The 23,213-nt window shown below is 50.1% G+C and overlaps 2 protein-coding genes across 3 annotated transcripts in view; one reads left to right on the top strand and one right to left on the bottom strand.

Annotated features, from left to right (window-relative positions):
- Positions 1 to 82: 82 nt before the first annotated feature.
- On the bottom strand, positions 83 to 22,764 carry spidr (scaffold protein involved in DNA repair). The gene is given in 23 exon segments (XM_067252352.1): positions 83 to 516; positions 729 to 782; positions 1,073 to 1,184; positions 1,284 to 1,377; positions 2,511 to 2,693; positions 2,915 to 3,116; positions 3,494 to 3,517; positions 3,519 to 3,554; positions 3,791 to 3,931; positions 4,097 to 4,184; positions 6,310 to 6,356; positions 6,358 to 6,475; positions 10,834 to 11,066; positions 11,179 to 11,389; positions 14,556 to 14,748; positions 14,965 to 15,066; positions 17,087 to 17,181; positions 17,561 to 17,769; positions 20,698 to 20,831; positions 21,471 to 21,677; positions 22,042 to 22,102; positions 22,293 to 22,448; positions 22,634 to 22,764. Coding segments are annotated over 23 exon segments (2,937 nt in total). The 5' UTR covers positions 22,652 to 22,764; the 3' UTR covers positions 83 to 297.
- LOC136958447 (coiled-coil domain-containing protein 178) overlaps positions 20,792 to 23,213 on the top strand; it is a 45,149-nt gene continuing 42,727 nt past the window's right edge. The window contains exons 1-2 of one of the 2 annotated variants that reach the window (XM_067252347.1): positions 20,799 to 20,822; positions 22,761 to 22,826. The gene's annotated coding sequence lies outside the window, so the exon portion shown is untranslated. Of the gene's footprint in view, positions 20,823 to 22,760; positions 22,827 to 23,213 lie in introns of both variants that reach the window. The other variant, XM_067252346.1, reaches the window with a different exon arrangement.

A 23,213-nucleotide genomic window follows, 5' to 3' on the forward strand; every position in this document is an offset into this window, starting at 1 on the left:
GACTTGGCAAAATTGAGGGTGACACAGCTGTGTCCTGGTTGTGTTATGTCATAAGGAAAGATATTGTCTCATTGGAAGAGAAGAAAAGAACTGATATTCAAAACACAACTGTATTTTATTGTGACTAGCTATGCCATTCAGTTGTCTTAAATGCACTGGGAGGTAGACTTCCAACAAACAAGACTTTAACATGTATTTACACCAAAAGGGGCATATCCTGCTAGTCACCTCAGTTGAGCACATAGATAGTTTGATGCATGAGCTTTAAACTTGTAGAAATAGGGTAGCCAAGCTTTTTCACTGAGCTTGCGGCTGTAAATGAGGCCTGCAGTGACTCTCAGAGTTAGGCTGAGGCCACAGATTTATTTCACTGGGCCCCATCACGCTGCCAATCTCAGCTAGGCAGATTTCTTCTAGACCAATCCAAAGGGCAGGTTTCCTGGTGACAACACGGACGTAGGCAGTGAGGGGCCCCACCTCCTTCCCTAGAACATTCTCGACCTCGTAACCTGGGAACTGAAGCAGATGGGAGGGTCACTACCTGAGCATGAAAAATACCTGGTTGTTATTCTGGGCCAGTGCATGGGTGTATCAAGAGCCTTCTGGGAGATTATCATCTAGCAACCAATAGCACTGGCAAAATATTATGGCTATAGTGTGCATTGAATGCATGTTTACTACAGTGTAATGTAAGGTGCATAGTTGACAAAGTTTGCTTGTCAGCTCACCTCAGTGTCACTTTTTGCAGAGTTTAGGAGGCTCACAATAGTGGATTGTTGTAGCTAAAAAAGAAAAAAGAGAGAAATAGTAACCACCTGGGCAATGACAAACCCCTGAAGAACACCACTCGTAGTACATCTGAGCCCAGCATGGCTGACCTATCTAAACCACACACCTGCTGCTTATCCTTACAATGGCTTGGTTGAACCATCACGTCTACTGAACTGAACTTGACTGCAACTATAAAATCAGGTTCATGATTTGATTGATCAAGTCATTTGCAATAAGCACATTATTGGGGTGCGTTCAAAGCTAAGTCATTAGGACCCTAACAATAAGAGCTGCATCTCACCTTAATTTTCACAGTACAGTCACTTAGTGAAGAACTTATGAATGCTTCAAGCTGCATCTTAATGGTTGGCTGGTCCACTGTCGAATCACAGGACGAGCAATGGAAGGCTTGACTGGAGAATGACAAGCGCAGGTCATTTTTGATTGCAGATGACATGACTTTATCCTTATTTACAACCAAATTGGTAACTGAGGGTGGTCTGTACATGTACGTTTTATTCGGAGCAATCTCCAAACGGTCACTTAGACAACTGCTGCATACTGGCCAGGAGAAAGCTGTGTCCTCATCCACACCAACTATTACGCCTGTCCAAAACAAACATACCAAAAAATAAAGACAAAATAAAGACAAAATAAAGACAAAATAAAGACAAAAAAAACAAAACACAGTAGGTAAAGTTGAAATAGGTGCCACAAGGCATTAAATGCATAGCTGCTTAAATTGAAAAAAGAGGAAACAAGATTGATAAATGTTAAGACGCATTTCGTAGAACATGGGCTATATTAGACTGGACCTCTGTACATGTTTATCAGCGGTGACAAAGATAGCAAGTGTTGACTCCCTCTGCTAAACGGAGCGTTTATCCTGAAGACCAAAGACAGCCTCATACACATATAGCACCTTCGGTTAGATAAAAAAAAAACAAAAAACTTCCAAGTGATAAAATACTCTGTCTTCCGGTCTTTTATTTCACACATGCACGCTGCCAGGACTCCCAGCTCAGAGAGTGTGAATAGTAATTTTTTGTTTGTCATATCATTGTAACAGCTGCTCAAACATGTGGGGTCGATTGGTCATGAACCCCAAGGCTTGCAACAGCAAGACTGTTGCCCTTTGCAGCAACACAAGACATGTAGATGACATCTCTTACCTCCACATCTGCATACTGTAACACAGTCAAGATAGTGAACAGAACATGACAGCAATGTAACAGATTAAGGAGGAGTACATTTGGCTACTGTTTGACTGAGAACCCCCTTGAACATTTAGGTCTATTATCTTAATAGTATTTCACATTTGGCCTGATCATGAATATCCCTCAGCAGAGTAGACTGGATAAATCCACTACAAAATGACACTACTAAACAGATTGTATTGCTTTCAGACTGCCTGACAAATGACTAAGCATTGACACCACTGAGGTCTTCCAAATGTCCATATGTTAATTATTTACTTTGAATCCAATAAAAAAAAGAATACTACAATTCCCCAGCTCTGGAAGGGTGTCTGGAGTCCAAAGGATGACCTGAGACTGAGCAACTGACAGAAACCACTGCCTTTGCAGAACCACAGAACATCTTGCTGAGCATTCAGAACAAAACGGCAGAGCCACAGATCCCAAAACAATACAAATACAAACATGGTTGTGTTTAAGGCAAACCAACAACGACCGGACAAACCAGCTGGGCGAGGTGAGGGACAGACAGCAAATACTGACCAGACAGGCTGCAGAGAGAGTTGGCTGTGGTTTCAGGGCCCAAGGGATCCAGCCTTATTGGCCGTGGCAGGGAGTAGGCCTGGTTGGGGGCCTGTGTTAGGAACAGGGAGCTCTCTGTGTTGCACACAGCCTCCACAGGGCTCTGGAGCTGCACAACCGACTGTTCCACACACAGAATGACACCTGGGCGTTGAGAGATCACAACGTATTAGACCGAAAGATATACAGGTACTTTATTCATCTCCTTTCGGAAACGATAAAAGGTCAAAACCAGCTATACACCAGGATACACATCTATGTACACACATAACTGTGTATGGAATTCTACAATTATTTAACCTTGCATGACTACAACTGAATTAGAGTTGAGTTGGAACAGCGCCACAGCATCAAGGGCTCCGTACCGTTCTCCAGGACTGCATCGCTGACGGCCAGGTGGCAGGCTCCAGGGGCGAGCAGAGCCTGGGCGACAGGAGGGGCCAGCAGGCAGGAGGGCCTCAGGCACAGAGCCAGCGTCCGTCTGCCTCCACCGCCTGGGGCGTCGGCGCCCTGCAGGCTGGGGTCAGTCACCGCCAGCCAGGCCTCGGCCCGGCCCACGTCAGCGTTCTGGGAGCGCAGAGAGTGAGGGTGTGTGTGGGGTGTGTGTGTGTGTGTGTGTGTGGGGGGGGGGGGTTTGATCGTGTCACAAACACTGATTAACGACCAATCATTGAGGTAACGCGTATTATCAACAGTGACATGAAAGGCAGAGGAAACAGTAGGAAAAAGGGACTGTGTGTGTGTGTGTGTGTGTGTGTGTGTGTCAGTGTGTCAAAGTCCAGAGCTTTGTTCTGAGCTCTTATCTCAGCAGGGTCAAAGTGTAAAGGTTTCATTGATTGTGTCGGAGGACGCCCTGTGCCCTGATCCGCTGGTTCAGCCTGCCTTATCAGTCTCCCTGCTCCCAACCCCCCCCCCCCCCACCCAGCGTGTTGTCAGGTGATTACCTGTGTTCTCTTGTACACAGCGGTGGGCGGTGAAGCTGACACGGAGGCCTTCATGCTTGTTCTGGAACCAAAAAATATATATATAAGAAAACCTGATGGGATTTAAATGGGAGTAGAGAAGCACAAAGAGACTCCAAACAATCTCTAATCAGAAGGATTGAAAGTTCTTGTGTATGCGAGAGAGACAGTGAGAGAGACCAAAAGAAAAAGAGAAAGGGGGGATGGAATGAAAATCAAAACATGCACGAAGGGTGACTTCACGCGCGCCCCCCCCCCCCCCCCCCCCCCCCCCGTTACCTGGAGGATGTGTCGTAGTGTGTGTCTTGCGGGGGTGCAGTAGAGAGGGGACACGGCCTGGCCCTCGATGGGCTCCACGGAGCCTTCCTGGCCTGACAGCAGGTAACAGAAGCTGGGGGCTGGACCCGCGGACCTGCAGTCCTGGAACCAGACACACATCGGCATTGACTAGCCGCTACAGCAACCATGTACTACAGTCAAGCTAACCCAGTTGTTCTAAAAGACCCTGGCCTGTGACGATACACTCATTGAGTCGCCTCTTCCTCGGAAGAAGATTCCTAAAGGTCAAAACACCTAGACACCTACTTTCTCAGGGCTGTGTGTGCTTCCATGCACTTTGATGGGCACTACTGGGGGCCACATACTGTCTATTAGGTTGAATAGTCTGGGGCACCTTGATTGGGGGAGATAGAGAGAGGGGGGGGAGATAGAGAGAAAGAGATACAAAGAGAGAGGGAGAAAAAGAGCGAGGCAGAGAGAGAGAGGTGAGGGATTAGAGTGGTTTCACCCTCCTTCTCATCTCCATTCAATCACAAATCTGTTGAGACAAGAGGGGTTTTAGGATCAACAGAAACCATCCTGAGGCGGTTGAGACTGAGACACACACACACACACACACATTCTTCTAGGCCTCTTTGGCTCCATTACCAAATATCATTCATACACCTTGAGGCAGAGTGCAAATTATACAATGACAATCGGGGGGGGATCAACTTCTTCTCCAGGGCATAAAGTCATATTTACGATTACAGGTAAGAACGGTATATAAATGTATCGACCCCCCCGACCTGTTGTTTTTACCTCTTTTGGGGGGATCCAAGTCTTAATTAGGGGGGGTCAAACCCTCCCCAAACCCCCCGTAACCCTAACCCTGCCTTGAGGCGTTGCACAGTATACAACCCACTACTGTACATCGCTTCGAACTGCAATGTTTACTCATAGACATTTCGCACATCCCCAAACCAACGAGATCTGCACACGTATATTTTGTTCACGGGCACACCCACGCGCTGACAACTTGTCAAAGAGCCTGTAATCTGGATGAGATTGTGGTACAGATATAGAGAGCTACGTGCTGAATGAAACTTCAGTTGATCTAATCCTTGGCGTGAAGACAGAGACGCAAGGATCGCAAATCACATTATATATATATACACTGCATACGTGTATAATGTCATAAATGTTTTTATAGATAAAAAAAGACATGTATCACAAATATATATACAGTATCTCAAATATAATCCCAACTCAACTGTTGGCTCAGTGAATGTGGTGTGCTGTGTCTGGTGTGCGAGTGGGTGTGTTCGGTCTTCAGGAACCTGTAGGCCTGTCAGACCTGCTCCTAATCACAGGGTTAGTGTGTCTGAGAACCGGCTCTGCTGCTCCGGCAGGTCTGACGGGGCACGGGTCTGACGGGGCGCAGTGTGACGGGGCGCAGTGTGACGGGGCGCAGTGTGACGGGGCGCGGGTCTGATGGGGCGCAGTGTGACGGGGCGCAGTGTGACGGGGCGCAGTGTGACGGGGCGCGGGTCTGACGGGGCGCAGTGTGACGGGGCGCAGTGTGACGGGGCGCAGTGTGACGGGGCGCAGTGTGACGGGGCGCGGGTCTGACGGGGCACAGTGTGACGGGGCGCAGGTCTGGGCTGAAGTTACCTTACCACACCAAACCCCCCTTGGAGAAAAACGTCTGAATGAATCGTTCACCCCCCCCCCCCACCCCCAAACTTAAATACTCAATTCTCGTGGTGTGCAGACAGAGAGAACATCTCAGTACGACAGTGTTTCATGAGGGGGGTGATGGGACGCTGTAAGGTGACAGAAATGCTACGAGACGCACCCCCCAGGGTGTCGCCAGGACAGGACGACTCCCTGGCGAAGTCCCCCTCGTAACCGCCCCCCCCTCTCCAGAACGTCCTCACGCCGGTTCCTCTAACTGTTTGTAATCTGAGCGGGGGGGCAGCGCGGGGACGGCGTGCACATCTCCATATCGCTTTCCATGTCAACACAGGCCGGGGCCACACGGCCCCTTTCATTTCCAAACATCCAGTTCTCGTCCCCCGTCATAAATACACAGCGCCGCTATGGAGACCAGCCGTTCAGAGGCCAGTGGAAAATCACCGTCTGTTGGTTAGCATGCGGGAGAACCGTCACACCTGTTGTGCTGGGCCTGGGCCCAGAAGGTTGGGAGCTGCCCACGCTCCAGGGGTCGCTTTGGGTCCCCGGGGCCGGCGTTTCACTTTAGTGGGCTAACACGTTTCAGGCTGGGTGACTAGCTAAGGGGAGCGCGATTACACAGCTCTGGCATTTCACAGAACTCTAGGCCTAACGGTCCTTGGTTGTAGGGAGTCAGGTGGCTGAGCGGTTAGGGATGCGGGCTAGTAATCAGAAGGTTGCCAGTTCGATTCCGGCCGTGCCAAATGACGTTGTGTCCTTGGGCAAGGCACTTCACCCTACTTGCCTCGGGGGGAATGTCCCTGTACTTACTGTAAGTCGCTCTGGATAAGATCTCTCTCTCTCACCTCTCTCGAGTGACCCGCTGCACCACTTTGACATGTGTCAGCAGACAGGGCTCGGCCCTGCCACCTCCTGCTGTACAGCTGGAGGTCTGGGGGGTCCTGCCGGGCCTGGGTCTGCAGCTGCACCACGCTGAACATGCCGTAGCTGTCCTGGACCAGCACGCACAGCCTGGGACACAACACAGGAAACACACATTCATACAGTTCATAGTAAACCGGAACCATTTAGAAAAAGGCATATTTCCTTTTACATTTAGTCATTTAGCAGACGCTCTTATCCAGAGCGACTTACAGACTTACAGAAAGTCCTTTTCATGTAAAATAAATACAATTATAATGGTTTTGCAGTTTGAGTAAAAAGGCCTGGATTTATGAAAGGCCTGTATTGACAGATTGAAATGTTTCTGCTTGCTGTTTCTGCAGCTGTGGGAGGTTGTTGGAAAGGGTGAACCTTTGACCTAGTGAGCTGTGATATGCTGCTCTGTGCCAAGCTCTGCCGCTCTCGGCAGCCGAGCAGGAGGAGGAGCGGGAGGAGGAGCAGGAGCTGCCTGTCTGCACAGCCCTTCAAGTCTGGACACAGCCTTTGTACTGTGCTAAGCTGCCAGCACCAAGTTCATGTGCCCCGCTTCTCCGAATCAGGGAGGGAGCAGGGGGGAAAGGGCTCTCTGCAGCTGACTCAGGAGAGGGGACAGGGGGGAGGAGGAGGGGGGGGGAGGGGAGGAGGAGGGGGGGAGAAGGAGGGAGAAAGAGGGGAGGAGGAGGGGGGGGAGGAGGGGGGAGGGGAGGAGGAGGGAGAAAGAGGGGAGGAGGGGGGGAGGAGGAGAAGGAGGGAGAAGGAGGGGAGGAGGAGGGGGGGAGAAGGAGGGAGAAGGAGGGAGAAAGAGGGGAGGAGGGGGGGGGAGAAGGAGGGGAGGAGGAGGGGGGGAGAAGGAGGGGAGGAGGAGGGGGGGGGGAAGGAGGTAGAAAGAGGGGAGGAGGAGGGGGGGGGGAGGGGGGGGGGAGAAGGAGGGAGAAGGAGGGGAGGAGGAGGGAGGGGGGGGAGGATAGTGACACCCACAAGAAAGTTCAAGGCTAGCTGCGCACACGCAGACACTAGAAAGTTGTCCGTTTTTTCTCCCCCAACCCCCTGACAGAGCCGATAAACAGCTTGTGTAGGTAAACACAAGTCTGACCCAGGGTATTTCAAGGCATTCGAAAATATCTCACACTGGACCACTTAGCTTTTTTTTTTTCATGGGAGTAGATCCATTGTTTATAGCTTGTCCTCAGGTAAACCCAGTACATCAACAATCGCTTGATAAACCAAATAACAAACATTTGTGATTTACAGGAGAAGTGTTCATAGAAGTGTTCCTAAGGCAAACCTTGAAGGAGGCCTCCATGTCAGCTCATTGATCAAGAGACCGCCCCCCTCTGAACTTTAAAGCCATAAACATAAACAACTCCTGTCAATCAGGAGCCTACAGGCACAGCTAGGCTTGGTATAGACACCTCGTAGCACGAGCTACTGACTAGCAGGGAATTATCCAGGGTTACACAAGAAAGTAGCAAGTAATGTTTAGTTATAAACAAACAACAACTCCATGCAGACTAAGAGGGTAATGTTACATTGTTTACTGTGACAACAGCTAAATATAGTTGGACATATGCTTGCGACTCTCCTGTTACTGCCAACCGTGTCTTTGTGCTGCGGTGGTGAGGGTTGAGATTGTGACTGCGATGTTGATCTGTGGGATGTTTAGCAGTGACTAAGCATTCACACGCTCAGCCCTGACAGAGGAGTGCAGAGAACAACCCTCTGGTTCTCTTCCTGAGAAAAGCGGAGCTTGTTCCAACGCGAACGACCTAAGGGAAGGCAGATGGTGAGAGGGGGAGACTGAAGGACAGTGGAGACAGGGGCGAGGGTCTTCTCTTGGCGATACCAGAGACACAAACAAGCATTCGGCCCCGGGCCCTGCCCCCCGCCCGCCTCTTAGCCCCCCCAGCAATTCCTCCCGCGCTGCCCTCACCCCCTAAACCCCGCTGCCATTGGCCGGCTCCAGTCACAGGCTGATTTGAGGAATTTGTTTTTGAGAGCAATCACTGGAATTCTCAGCAACTCGGAGGTGCTTCCTGGAATTGCGATCTATCGAGCTTGTCCAAACACACGCACGCCTTCTCGCACACAGACACCCAGGCGTGTGTGTGCGTGCACAAGCACACTCCCGGCCTGGCCCCCACAGAAAGCGAGCGACCTACACACCGAGAACCCAGCCGAGAGGCCTCATTGGCAGGGGGGGCATGTGGGTGGGAGCAGTGATTAAGACTTGAAGTGGTCATGTGAGGGAGAGACTGGGAACAGGATATCAGAAGGGACTTGGAGGCACAAACAGGAGAGACTGAAGGGGGCTGGAGGGCTAGCCAGTTAGACCACTAGCACAACACAGCGGGCGAGGCTCTTCCAGCCTCCAGGCTATCAACAAGTTAGGAAGGTTCTCACAGGAAGAATAGTAGCATAAAAACACAACAGGGAGAACACCCACACCATGACAGAATGCACTTACAGTCTGTTTAAATGTACTGTGCAGTTCTCATCTAAAAAAGCCACATTGAGGCCTATGTGGGGGCTTGGCCAAGACATCCAATCGAAATTGCCGGAAGTTGCGGTCACTTCCTGACCATCCCCTAAACCTGTTGGATCTTGTTGTGTGAAGGGAGGGAGAAGGGAGAGACCAGTGTTTCCCGTCTGAGGGAGGCGTTTGTTTACCGGCGGCGGGCCGCGTGGCAGGAGAGGGGGGTCGGGTTACCGCCCATCCGCTCTGGTCCTCCTGTCAGCTGACCAGGACTGTCCTTGTCGCTACTCCCGACCACACCACCCCCCACCCTCCCCTCAATCCCATTACTCAGCTGAGGACAATAGTAACACTAAGAGCAGGCCCCAGCAGCTTGAGGTCAAGCACACGGGGCTCACATGTGGATGTAATGGACCACAAACCAGACCACTCCTCCACCCTTAGTTCCAGCAAACACTATTGGTATTCAGATTTCAGATGTATTTTTTCCCATTCCTTCATGATGTGAGTCTATTGTGGGACACAAAAAGGCCATCCGATGACATGGTAGCCGTCACCCTTTTGGAACCTTTCACCTTTGGTCAACCTCTTTGCACCCCCAGGCTGATTATGCAAACACCGTTTCAACTGCTTGATTAGTCGACTAAGCACTCCACTCCCGTCCCAGAGTAGGTCATCCAGCTCAACAGGTGGATCCTCATAGGCACATTGAGATGTGAACTGGGTTTAGTGTCAGCTTGAAGGGGTGAGAAGGTTAGGGGCAGCTACATGTTAACACTGATGCTAATTGGATTATGTTGATGGATCATACACTTAAGAAAGTCAATGCAAGCAAGAATTGCTGGCCCAAGTTCAAAACATGACTTCTTTATTGTTAATGTAATAGTAATAAGTATGCAAATAAGATATTTCAGAATTCTATTTTCAATAGATAAGCATGTTTTCATTGTCAATCAAAGTGTTTGTGTGAAGATGGATAGACATCCATTTGATTTCTTTAGAAATTAGCCTGTGAGGTACAAAAAAACATTTGTTTCAAGGAAGGAACCATATGCTGCTAGCCTAAACCCCTGCCTCCAGGCCTCAAACAGCCATTGATCATAACAGGTACAGTGTAAACTCCATCATCTCCCACAGACACAAGGCCTGCTCCTCTGGTCAGGGGACAAGCCCCATGTCCTGCTACCCTCCAGGACATGGGGCGCGCACCCGGACCTGCTACCCTCCAGGACATGGGGCGCGCACCCGGACCTGCTACCCTCCAGGACATGGGGCGCGCACCCGGACCTGCTACCCTCCAGGACATGGGGCACGCACCCGGACCTGCTACCCTCCAGGACATGGGGCACGCACCCGGACCTGCTACCCTCCAGGACATGGGGCACGCACCCGGACCTGCTACCCTCCAGGACATGGGGCACACACCCGGACCTGCTACCCTCCAGGACATGGGGCACGCACCCGGACCTGCTACCCTCCAGGACATGGGGCACGCATCCGGACCTGCTACCCTCCAGGACATGGGGCACGCATCCGGACCGGGCCAGGCCTGGCCTGGTGCTGGGACCCTCCTCGTAGCTAACCAACACAACATGACTCATGCCTTTCCACACAACTGGCCTGCATCACTCACAGCGCGCCTGGATTCAATTAGACGTGTTTGTGTCCTTTGTCAAGCAATGCCATCTGGCTGGATGCAGGGAGAGAGCTAGGTGGAGCCTGTTCTGCTAACAATAGCTAGAAACTAGGACACTCTGTGCCACCAAGGGGTGGCAGATGACCAATGAGCCGTGGGGAGGTGGAGCATACGGTTTCTGATACAGCCACTGGATGAGATACGGTTTGTCTAGCGAGAAGTGGACAGCCATGTTATTTCCCCTGCCATGACTAAATACACAGAAGGTCATTCGGTAATAACCTAAACTAAACTGAAAGTGAGTCAGGAGTGAGAGGGTGAGGGGTGTGGTGCGCATACCTGCTGCTGGCGCTGGGCATGGCAGGGTGTGAGGGGGGTCTGCAGGGGGCCTTGGGCCTGAGTACGGCTGCGGGGAAGCGCTCCTGAAGGGGGCTGAGGTAGACCCTCTGGACCACCACCTCCACCTCCTGGCCCACTGAGCCAGCCTGGCCCAGGCCCTCGATGGCCTCCAGGAGGGAGTCACAGCCCACGCTTAGCCCCCGCCGGGAGCACCCAGACTGGGGGGCAGCCACCTGGACACACGGGGGGGGGGGCGGGGGGGACACACAGACGTGGTGTTAGTCTGTGGCCCTTGAGAACCAGCGCTGTATCAAGTGTGTGTGTGTTCCTGGGAGGGAAGTGGACCTGAGTGGCGGGAGCCTCTCCCTGGCGGGAGGCCTGGTTCATGTCCAGCAGACAGAAGGACCTGGTCAGAGAGTAGGAGCAGAGTCTCTCCACGGGGAGCAGGGCTCTGGGGACGCTCTGTCTGGCCTGTCTGGACTCAGACAAGAGCTTCTGGCTGAAATGGGTGTTTAGAATAGCAGTCATGTTGTCACCCTCCATAACCAGGCTTTGCCTGCGGAGAGAAAAACAGAGAAGAGGTCAGAGCAGTTTCGTAGAATTGCAATCACGGAGAGGGGGGGGGCATATATTTAACCATATGGAACCACAGTAATATGGTTATGGAGAACAAGTCAACGCTAACTGAGTATTCAGCGGAAGCTGTTCCTGATACAGGTTTTCGAACACTGGTGTGTGGAAAATGTTGTGTGGTGTTAGAGGGGTTATAGGAGGGTTGTAGACCATGGTTGAATGTCAGCATGTAGATAAGCAACCTCCGCCTTTCCTCCCCGCGTCTCGTCACCGCGTACCCTCCAGGGACAGGCACAACTAAGCCCCACGCTGAGTGGAAAACTGACAACGGATCAGTCACTACACAGAAAAAAGGTACATGTTCCACTTGAGTGGATTCCTATGCAGGGTTCTCAGAGAAGGAACAGTCTGATGGAGAGTGTTCTCGACGCCACCCATCAGTCACCTTAGCGACGGGTGGTTGGCTGCCAATATTTTCCTTCCACTTCTAACCAACGACGCCGAAACTATAATTATCGCTTTGGTCTCACACACCAAACTGAAAATCGAAAACACCTGGATCCCATCCAAAATGAGAGGAAAAAAACAACAACAGCAAACCATTTCTTTCGAAAATCGGTAAAGAACTTTTCGAGGATGTGTTTGCACACCTGAGTGGTAACCTACCTGGCTGACTTCGGACGGTTTGATCTAGACAACTACCAGACAGCATTCTCCCCAATACTGAGAATCTCTCCCTTTATGACAGATGTTATCAGAAGATGACTATAGTAGCAATCTGAGAACTGGGGCTTTGGTGCGTGTACTTGTCACCGCGTGCCTTCGAATTTTGGAATGCCAGTGTAGGCAGTGTCAGGGTAAACTAGCGCGGTTTCAATATTATACTGTACATTTGCACGGTACAGTCAGAACAGACCCAATTCTCAGCGAGATGACATATGTTCTTTTCGGTAAAATACGCCCCCCCCCCCCCCGCTCCTCCATACTTTCTATTCATTCAATAACAACTGTCAACACTGAATCAGAGACTTTAAAAAAAATGAAAACAATTATGATTCGGTTTCTGGGCTGTTATCTAGGTGGGTCATCACACAGGAAGTGGTGTGGTACACATAGTACGATGTGTGTGTGTGTAAAGGACAGGTACAGTAGAGGCCTGCTGACAGGAAGTGTGATGCAGGGGTGTTCAGGTGCCCGAGGGCAGCTGTCAACAGGTGGCTGGGTTAAGGAGTGGCCTGGCTGGGTGCTGTCGTCAGAGCGGGGGTGAGTCAGGACTCAGGCAGGTATTTCCGCCGAGGCCACAGCCCACTCACCCAGAGGGAGGGGCCAGCCCACTCAGCCCAGGAGCATGGGGGAGGCAAGAGTTCACGTGTCACACAGGAAACTGATAACAAGTGGAATTTGACCAGACCTCCTCCACCTTATATGTTGGATTCCGGGTTTTTCCACTTAAGTTAACTTGTTGGTGTGTTTTTTTATGAATTCCAAGAGGTTTAGAATGAGGTCCATTTGAAAAAAGTTGACCATACATTTAAGGCCATAGTTCATAAACTTCAAGGAAAACTAACAAATGTGGCTGGCAATAAGCATATGTGGTTGAAATTCATAAAAAACTAAACTTGACGACTTATGCAAAAAGGGTACTTTGAAAACTGCGGGGGTCCATTTTACTACGCTGTGGTAAAAAAAAAAAACATACACACACAGTGTGAATAGCTGCTCCAGTGCTAAAGCAGAGTACAGAGCAGCATGTGTTTTCAATCCTGTCTCCTGGCTTCTTCCACTCTGTTCCTAAATGCTCCAGAAAATAATCCCAGTGTGTTCTTTCCCGGTTTGCTGGAAATGACCTCACTACTGCCAGGAAGAGGAATGTGGAGCATTCCCAGGAGCAGCTGGTGACGTCAGCAGGCTGAGCAGGCCCCTGTCCTTCCGCCAGCCTGGATATTCCAGCGTTGCCCCCCCCCCCCCCCCCCCCCTCCCTTACACACACAGCTGGAGTCAGACACGGCTAACTCCCTCTCCCCTCCACAACAAGCTCAACGCACGCCCCTCTGCCTAGCATGTGCAGCAGCTGGCACTGGGACAGGGTCGACAGGGTCTCACACAGACTCTGGAGCTGAGGCTGACTGGTAGCAGGCTGCGACTGGGACTGGACCTAGGACTGAACTGGCAGTGGTACTAGGGCTGGATCTAGGACTGCAACTGACTGGCAGTGGTACTAGGGCTGGATCTAGGACTGCAACTGACTGACAGTGGTATTAGGGCTGGATCTAGGACTGCAACTGACTGGCAGTGGTACTAGGGCTGGATCTAGGACTGCAACTGACTGACAGTGGTACTAGGGCTGGATATAGGACTGCAACTGACTGACAGTGGTACTAGGGCTGGATATAGGACTGCAACTGACTGGCAGTGGTATTAGGGCTGGATCTAGGACTGCAACTGACTGACAGTGGTACTAGGGCTGGATATAGGACTGCAACTGACTGGCAGTGGTATTAGGGCTGGATCTAGGACTGCAACTGACTGGCAGTGGTACTAGGGCTGGATATAGGACTGCAACTGACTGGCAGTGGTACTAGGGCTGGATCTAGGACTGCAACTGACTGGCAGTGGTACTAGGGCTGGATATAGGACTGCAACTGACTGGCAGTGGTACTAGGGCTGGATCTAGGACTGCAACTGACTGGCAGTGGTACTAGGGCTGGATCTAGGACTGCAACTGACTGGCAGTGGTACTAGGGCTGGATCTAGGACTGCAACTGACTGGCAGTGGTACTAGGGCTGGATCTAGGACCGGGACAAAGGCTGAGATAGGGCCTAGTACAACTTTATAACAAACAAATAGGTAGGGCTAAATAGGCTGTACAAAAATTATAATCAAAGAAAGCATAGAACTCCTTTGGGCTCTAGGTGGAGAACTCCTTTGGGCTCTAGGTGGAGAACTCCTTTGGGCTCTAGGTGGAGAACTCCTTTGGGCTCTACGTGGGGTAGATAAACTCATTTGGGCTATAGGTGGGGTAGATAAAGAAAACAGACAAAGAGACAAAGCATCCATCAAAAGGTAAACATCCATCTCTGATCTCTCAACCTGATCAGAAAGCTAGCTGCCAAACCGTCCTGTTCGCCATGCGGACACCCTCTCTCACCACGGTGGGTAGACGTGGACGACATCTCCGGGCGCAGGCACCAGCTGGGCGGCCGTTTCCCTGCTGAAGAGCACCAGGAGCCGGCCTGGGGAGGTGGAGGGGGGGTCCTGGGGGTGCTGGCCTGGGGAGGTGGAGGGGGGGTCCTGGGGGTGCTGGCCTGGGGAGGTGGAGGGGGGGTCCTGGGGGTGCTGGCCTGGGGAGGTGGAGGGGGGGTCCTGGGGGTGCTGGCCTGGGGAGGTGGAGGGGGGGTCCTGGGGGTGCCGGCCTGGGGAGGTGGAGGGGGGGTCCTGGGGGTGCCGGCCTGGGGAGGTGGAGGGGGGGTCCTGGGGGTGCTGGCCTGGGGAGGTGGAGGGGGGGTCCTGGGGGTGCTGGCCTGGGGAGGTGGAGGGGGGGTCCTGGGGGTGCCGGCCAGGCAGGGCTTCTTGATGCTGGTGCTCACACAGGGCCAGCTGCATGCAGCTCTCCTCTCGGACACACAGCACCTCCAACAGCAGCACGCCAGGCCTGTCCACTGAAGGAAACAGGAACAACAGCCAGCGTGTGTGAGTGTGTGAGACTGTGTGTGGGTGTGTGTGTTTGTGTGGCCAATTGAGGGACTTGTAGAACTTAGGCTTAACTGTCTATCACTATGGACCTTGATGCAACATGGAGGTTACCCATCAGTTAACTCTAGTGTTCCAGATCTTTAACAGTGACTGACAGTATCACTGACTGACAGTGTCTGACGGTGTGAATTCAAGTTTGTATAAGCAGCCAGTGACTTGGCTGAATACCAGCGAGCGTATACCTGGCTATAGGCTATGAGAGATATGAATCATAATACCTATGAAATTCAGTTCAAACAATGCAGCCCTATGAATGAGTATGTGACAATTGCTAATGGCCTCTGGGTGTGTTTCACCTCACATGCGCACACTGATGGGAACTGTTTAAACACGTTTCTGCCTGAATGTGTGTTTTTGATCCGTTGTTCCCCTGCGGGAAAAGTTAAGTAATAATGCAATAAAAAATCCTGAAGTTATTGGACAGACGGGGCCTTTTGTGCAGTGCTTAACAGGACATTCTCAACCGTAATACTGTAACTCAACTGACTGAAGAGGAACAGACTGCGAGATGAAACGGCATCGGGAAACACTCCCACCGCGGGCAGGACGAACAGGTGTTTTATGACGGCTCTCACCAGTTGTGTATGAGAGTTAACCATAACATGTTTATGCGAATGAGAAGATTAGGAGAGAGCGAGAGAGAACAACACCCCGTCTCTCGGTGCCGTGTTTATCAACAATGTCGTCTCTCGCATCGCTAAACGGTGGGCTGTTTAGCAACCGCTCCAACGTTTACGGGGGCGAGGACGGGACAAAAGGCTCAATTTGTAAATAGAAAATTGTCAGAATTCATCTGGGGAGTGTCTTTGTTCAATAAAAGAAAAAAGGTTTTACTGAACGTGGAGGGGCCCCCACAAAGCCACCAACCATGACCTCAAATGAAAATAAAACCAGGCCAGGCTGGTTATCATCCTGACAAGAACCAACCTCGCTCTGCTTGAGTGTGACTGAAGCATCCGCTGACCCCTAAACAGCAGGAGGAGCAACGTGACTGTTCCGACTGTTTCCACAATCAACCGTCACCTTTTGCAAAGCGCGCTTCCGCCTAATCGCCCAGACCCCTTTTACAGCCGACGCGTGCTGCTGGCGTAGCGTGGAAAGGAAAAGATGAAAAACAAGCGAGCGAGCACGCGACTTCCTGTCACCTACTTACTGCCCTGAGTTCACTGCCACGCCGACCAACGAGCATTTCCTTGATGCGCCCTCGAACTCCCCAACCACAGATCTGAGCGACAAATCAAATCTGGTCTCATCTTAGAGTGACACGCCTGGCGTCTGATCTGAACAGACAGCGGCTGCTGTACGTGGGGACTTGTGATGTGGAGAGAGAGAGCGGCGTGCACTGTGTGTGTGTGTGTTACCTGTCGTTCCTGTGGAGATGGACTGTGTGTGTGTTACCTGTCGTTCCTGTGGAGATGGACTGTGTGTATGTTACCTGTCGTTCCTGTGGAGATGGACTGTGTGTGTCTGTGTTACCTGTTGTTCCTGTGGAGATGGACTGTGTGTGTGTGTTACCTGTCGTTCCTGTGGAGATGGACTGTGTGTGTTACCTGTCGTTCCTGTGGAGATGGATTGTGTGTGTGTGTTACCTGTCGTTCCTGTGGAGATGGACTGTGTGTGTGTGTTACCTGTCGTTCCTGTGGAGATGGACTGTGTGTGTGTGTTACCTGTCGTTCCTGTGGAGAGGGACTGTGTGTGTGTTACCTGTCGTTCCTGTGGAGAGGGACTGTGTGTGTGTTACCTGTCGTTCCTGTGGAGAGGGACTGTGTGTGTGTTACCTGTCGTTCCTGTGGAGAGGGACTGTGTGTGTGTTACCTGTCGTTCCTGTGGAGAGGGACTGTGTGTGTGTTACCTGTCGTTCCTGTGGAGAGGGACTGTGTGTGTGTTACCTGTCGTTCCTGTGGAGAGGGACTGTGTGTGTGTTACCTGTCGTTCCTGTGGAGAGGGACTGGTGTCTCCAGAAGCTGATGGCAGATCTCTGTCTGCACTGTAATCGGTTAAGCCTCTCGGCCAGACCTCCACTGGGGACAAACAAACACGGGGGTCGGGGGTCAAACGCGGCGAGTTGACGGCTCTGCGCCTGGCAGCGAGGTGACTGAACTGCGGAGGAGGTCTGGGTCTGATCTGAGGGTCTTTCACAGTGACGGGGTGACATTTAGCGCCCCCGCGATGCTCCCAGGTGCCCTTTTGATCAGCAAAACTGACGTGGAAACATCACTCCCTCCGAACCAGCAGACGAGAGGGGAGGTGAAGCAATCAGCAACACCCTCTCACTACCAGCACCTCTCCCCCCCCTGCCTCCTCCCCAACCTTCTCTCCCACAAAGTCCCCTCAACATACTCATGTACTGACATAGATTACACGTGTTGTTTCTTTAACACACTTAAAAGTGGTCTTCACCTCTGGAACTTCCTTCTCTTCTTGCTGGAGTCTTCTGGGGTCTTGGAGTGCGCGTGGCCCTGTTTCAGAGGCGTCTGCAGCATGGCCTGAGCTGCCCTGACCCAGTCACTGGCTGACCTCTCGCTGGCCCGCCCCGTTGGGAGCGCGCGGCCCTCAGACGCCGCGCTCTCTCCCTCTGAGGCGTAGTCCGAGATCTCTGTGTCTGTCACCTGCGTGGGGGGCGGGGGGGGGGGGGCACACCCAGGAACACTTACACACTCAAACGTGGCGATAGACAGGAGCTCATTTTAACTTGGGTTGTTTATATGGGCTTTGCAATTTAGAGCTATTCAACAACTCTTCTTTAAGTGTGTCACACGTTAAACAAAACAAATTGTAATATTCAAATATATTATATAATTATCAAAAGTCATTTGTTTTATATTTAAAAAAACATGACTTGTTAGCTCTATCATTATTGCTCGACAATATTGCAGTTAGTGATACAAAAGAACAAGATGCACCAACACTACTTCTTATAGGCTTCCGTCTCCTCAGAGTACACCTGAGTATACCAGCTCCCATGGAAAAATCCAACGGAGAGACAGGTTTTGTGTTTTTTTTGGGACTGTCATGTGCAGACAAGACTAGCATACCAGGCCGTCAGCCTACGCGCTCTCTTATTTGAATCAACTTGACCTTGCTGGGCAGGATGCCAGCCGACGTCACACTCTAACTAGCCTCAGAGAGAGGAACACCATGTTCCTGGCCTACGCTCAAAAATGTGTTCACCCGGCACTGAAAGCATTGTAAGTACACAGTTTTCTGGCATCACTGAGTCTGCTCCGCTTAGCAATCTTTCGCTGGACAAACGGTAGTAAATATCTGTTTATAGCCCCTGCAGGCCCAGATGTGGCTCAAGTTAGGAACCCGTTTGGCTGCCTGGGTCGTGCCTCTCGGAGGTGGATCTAACGCTGTCCAGGAAACAGATCGTGTCCTTCCCGGCCTTGAAACACCCGGTCCCCAACGCTCCACCTCTAACAATAACCAAGAGCTCTGACATGACTGGGTGGAGTGAGTCAGCCTGTGTATACTACTGCTTTATTTGAAGTCATTACTCTCGGCCTGCGATAGAGATCCTCCACACAATATCCTGTTTGATCCAGTTTGAGTTGGTGTTGGCAGGAAGTTACAAGTTGGTGTTATTTTCTTTTGGTTTCTTTTTTGGGAGAATCAAAAACTGCCCACTTATCCGAGGCAATCCAAAGAGAGAAATGAGCCGTCATGGGATGAAGAGGGGCCACTGACTCGAGTGGAAACCGCTCAAAATGAAACATTTGCAATCAAGTGTTTCAATTAGGCCTACGTAATTGCAATCATCGCATACATTCTTGAAAGAAAGTGTCCTCGTGTTGCTGCATACATAGTTACTAATACGCAATCAGACTTTTTGCGTATTTTCGCAAAATACATGATCAGAACATAACAGATAGCATTGACGATTAACTAGACCAAACAAGTATTTGTCATATAGGCCACTGATGTTCTCACAGCAATAAAAAAAGGATTCTAAGCACATTTGTGCTTTCACAAGTGACAGACTTCTCCTAAGAGGGGCCTCAAACCACAAACCTCCAGTTGGGTGAACTTGGATCCCCTCCGACCCCTTGCTCGGCTGATAGCGCCACATGAAAGTGTGACAGGAGGAAATAGCAGGGTCTGGGGGCCTGATGACTATCAACTTGACGCTTCCTTTCTGCAGTAGCTTTCCTCTCAGCGCTCGACGTTTGAGGCACCAGAAACCATGACTCCAACCCTTCATCTCCTGTATGAGCGAGGCTCAACGAGGCTCCTTTGGCAGCAGTGAAGTCGTGTTTTAGCGTCTCCCAAGTTGAGAGTTCAAACCTCCCCTTCCTGAGTGAAACTCTCCCAGAGTCCCCGGTTTTTCTGATGAAAACAGTGCACGTGTTAACTGATCAGCTGAGTGGTGCAGCAGCGGGCTTGGAGCAGCACTGTATATGCTCTACATTTACATTTAGTCATTTAGCAGACGCTCTTATCCAGAGCGACTTACAGTAAGTACAGGGACATTCTCCCCGAGGCAAGTAGGGTGAAGTGCCTTGCCCAAGGACACAACGTCATTTGGCATGGCCGGGAATCGAACTGGCAACCTTCAGATTACTAGCCAGACTCCCTAACCGCTCAGCCACCTGACTCCCCATGCTCTATGATAGGAGCCCCCCTTCTGTTAACCCACAGCAAACGAGGAACTTTACAAACAATAGAGGTAGAAACACCACTCCTTGAACACATTCTCCCCATGCCTGAGCCAGCCTTCGACAAACACTGCTACACAACCCCTGTCAAGTCACATCATGCGAGCGCCTCCACTGCACCAGATGACCCCAAACGGCCTCCTTTCCTTGTCCCTGTAGACTGACCATGGAACACCGGCAGACATTAGGCCGGTTAAGCGCAGCTAGGTACAACAACCAAATAAGAAACGTGACAAGAAGCGGGGCGCATTCAAGGATGCTTTTGGTGGGGCGGGTTGCTGGTTAGTAGTGCAGGGTTCCATCTCTCTACATCAGACAGCAGCACACCACATCTCTTCCCCTCAACTTTATCACCGGCGACAGTGGAACAAGACCTGAGCTCAGATCCTGCACTGTGTTCATTGACATGCACTTTACACTGTGTGTTACTTCAAATCAGGCCTGTCTCCAGCTGTGAGAACATACTCGACAGATTCAATACTCCACCTAGTGGTAATTCATGTAAAGATACAATAACAGCTACAACCAGCTACAGCACAGTGGCGCACAGATAAGACCGCTAAGCGAGGCGGTCAGGTATTGTCCAGCACCGAGTGGCCCTGCTGAGGCCTGAAGGACATGGAGCTTGACCCTGCTAATACACTCAAACTGGAAGTAGAGGGATAGGAAACACAGTGTCAACAGTATGGACAGCTCTGACAGGCTTAATGCAAAGAAACAACACAAGGGAATTTGTGGTATACAGCACAACCTAGTGTCCTACAATATAGCACTGTGTACATACTGGAGGACTAGCCAGTCTGTTTGGTCTTTTGGGTCAAAGGTGAAACAATGTTTGGTGTTGACACAGGGATGTTTGTCTGTGACAAAAGAACTACTCACGTCTGTGGGGTTTGAGGTTTCTTTTGAATGTTCATCACAGGACCCAGACGCACAGTCAGAAATCCCTCCCTCTGTTTTCTCTTCATCTTCAGATTCACTTGGCTCACTGTCCCAGTCTATGGAAGGTAGGTCATCTAAAAAGGATTGGTTTAAACTAGTCATGTTTGCTCTGTTGATCAATAACAGTTATTAGTTGATAGAATGCTAACACGCAGACTACCCAGAAGTCTTTTACAGTAGAGCCCGACCGATAAAGGATTTTTAAGACCTATATCGATACAAATATTTGGTGATTAAAAATTCCGATATTCCGATATATCAGCCGATATATAAAATTAAAATAAATCCAGAAACGCGTAACAAAACATAAACAGATTTCCCTAAGACTCTGCCCGACTCTGGCTGGATCAGCTGGTTGTAGGGTTTGTGGCGTTCTAAACACGAGTGTTGCCAACAGGGACATTGTAGAGTGCCCTCTGGTGGCCAAACTATGCAACGCCAACACTCATAACATGGTTGAAGGGTGTTTCATCCAGGGTTTTTTATAATTTTTTTATCGGCCATTATAAATGCCGATACCGATAGTAAAAGGCCTAATATCGGCCGATAATATCGGTCGGGCTCTAATTCACAGCCTAATCAAACAAGCCTTAAACCTAATCATGCCAACTAGAGACGATTTCTCCCACGAAGATACCTCCTCGCTAACAAATCGTAGTCTACGTTGACCCCACAGTGAAGACAGTATCAGTGCACTAGCTGTAGGTATTTACCTGCCCCAGTGCTGAGCATGCGTAGCGCTCTGCTGTAGGACTGGATGGGGGCTGTTGTCCTGGCTGGTCTCTGAGGACAGAGACAGGGCTCCTTCCTCACCAGGCTGGGGGTTGGCTGCTGGGTTTCACTGTCTGACTGCTCACTTTCACTGGAGCTCCATGTAATGTGCACTGGCTCCTCGTCACACCCGGCTTTGCCGGGCAGCACTGGACACACAAGAGTAGTCTGTCATTCCCTAATGTCTCATCAGTCAGTGGAGAAAAGAGTATTTGGATGTGTGGTTGTGTTTCGAAGATAGCTTTATCAGTATTAAATACATGAATAGCTAAAGGAGTCAGGTGGCTGAGCGGTGAGGGAGTCGGGCTAGTAATCCGAAGGTTGCCAGTTCGATTCCCGGTCATGCCAACTGACGTTGTGTCCTTGGGCAAGGCACTTCACCCTACTTGCCTCGGGGGAATGTCCCTGTACTTACTGTAAGTCGCTCTGGATAAGAGCGTCTGCTAAATGACTAAATGTAAATGAATATGGATAGGAACCGCTGGAATTATCAGGACTTCCTCAACTGTTTACCATGGCTGGACTGTGTAGCCAACTGTCTCACAGCTGACTTCTTTCCAGACGACCAAAGATTCTAGTATAAAAAGATAATGCAGTTAGTAAAGTCATTTTGTCTTGAACAGTCAAACTGACAAAAGGATGCACAGGGAGATGTGAATTAAGGGGGTATAACAAGTAAGTTGGTGAAGAATGATGAATAGCAACAATAGCCCTACAAACCATTAGCCTCAATGTGCAGTTAATTGCAAATTATATTTATTGACCTTTATAACTGGAGTGTCCAAAAAACTGTCTCCGCATTTCTCCCAGGACTTGGAGACAGAACTAGCCGAGGTGGACGTCTCTCTTCCCACTGTCTTGCTTCCATTTATATCATCCGGAAAAAAGATTAACTTTATGTCCTTGGAGTACCTTTTGCGCTGAAAAATAATTCACAATGTATAATAGATGTGTAATTTACAGAGATTGGTGAAGGCTGATTACTTAGGTACACTGGGCTGGAGAGACATGGCATTGGCTGGACTCACAACCCGGCACAACGTTATAAAAAGATAGCTACTGTAGCGAAGTTGATCGTACATAAACAAAAAAGCTAAAAACATACCTTTCCAACAAAAGCCATGGTAGCACACTAAATACAATAATAAGACAGCACATGTGTACAGCAGTGAGTAATGTGCTAGGATCTTTTTTAAACTACACCTTTGTATCTTAACTTGCTAACAAAACAGGAAAGCCTGCAAGAACTACAGCTCAAGCGTTGGCGCGTTGAGGCAGCTGACGTCAGCATCATTGAGGTATCTAATTTCCGGTTGATTGCGTCAAACCTTTTCAAAATAAGAGTTACGATACGCTTTTTTTCTTTCAATGTGAAAAGTCAAAATATTTTGTAAAATACACAGAATACAGCTACAATAACATTGACATGATAAATAAATAAATAGTAATTACAATCAAATAAAAATAGTAAAGAACTTTTGGGTTCAATAAGTAAGGCTGAAAAACTAGATATTTTGCTCACACAGGGGGAGCAGAATCAGTATATTTTAGTATTGGTACATGTAACAGTACACAGCTATGCAAGACATTTTTCTAATGACAAAAAGACGTGTCTGGACTTTCAATTACTGAGGCTGTGAAAACTAACAAACCCATTATTATGGAGGTAAAAATATTTGAACATT

This window comes from Osmerus mordax, chromosome 16 (assembly GCF_038355195.1).
Source record: "Osmerus mordax isolate fOsmMor3 chromosome 16, fOsmMor3.pri, whole genome shotgun sequence".
Lineage (NCBI taxonomy): Eukaryota > Metazoa > Chordata > Actinopteri > Osmeriformes > Osmeridae > Osmerus > Osmerus mordax.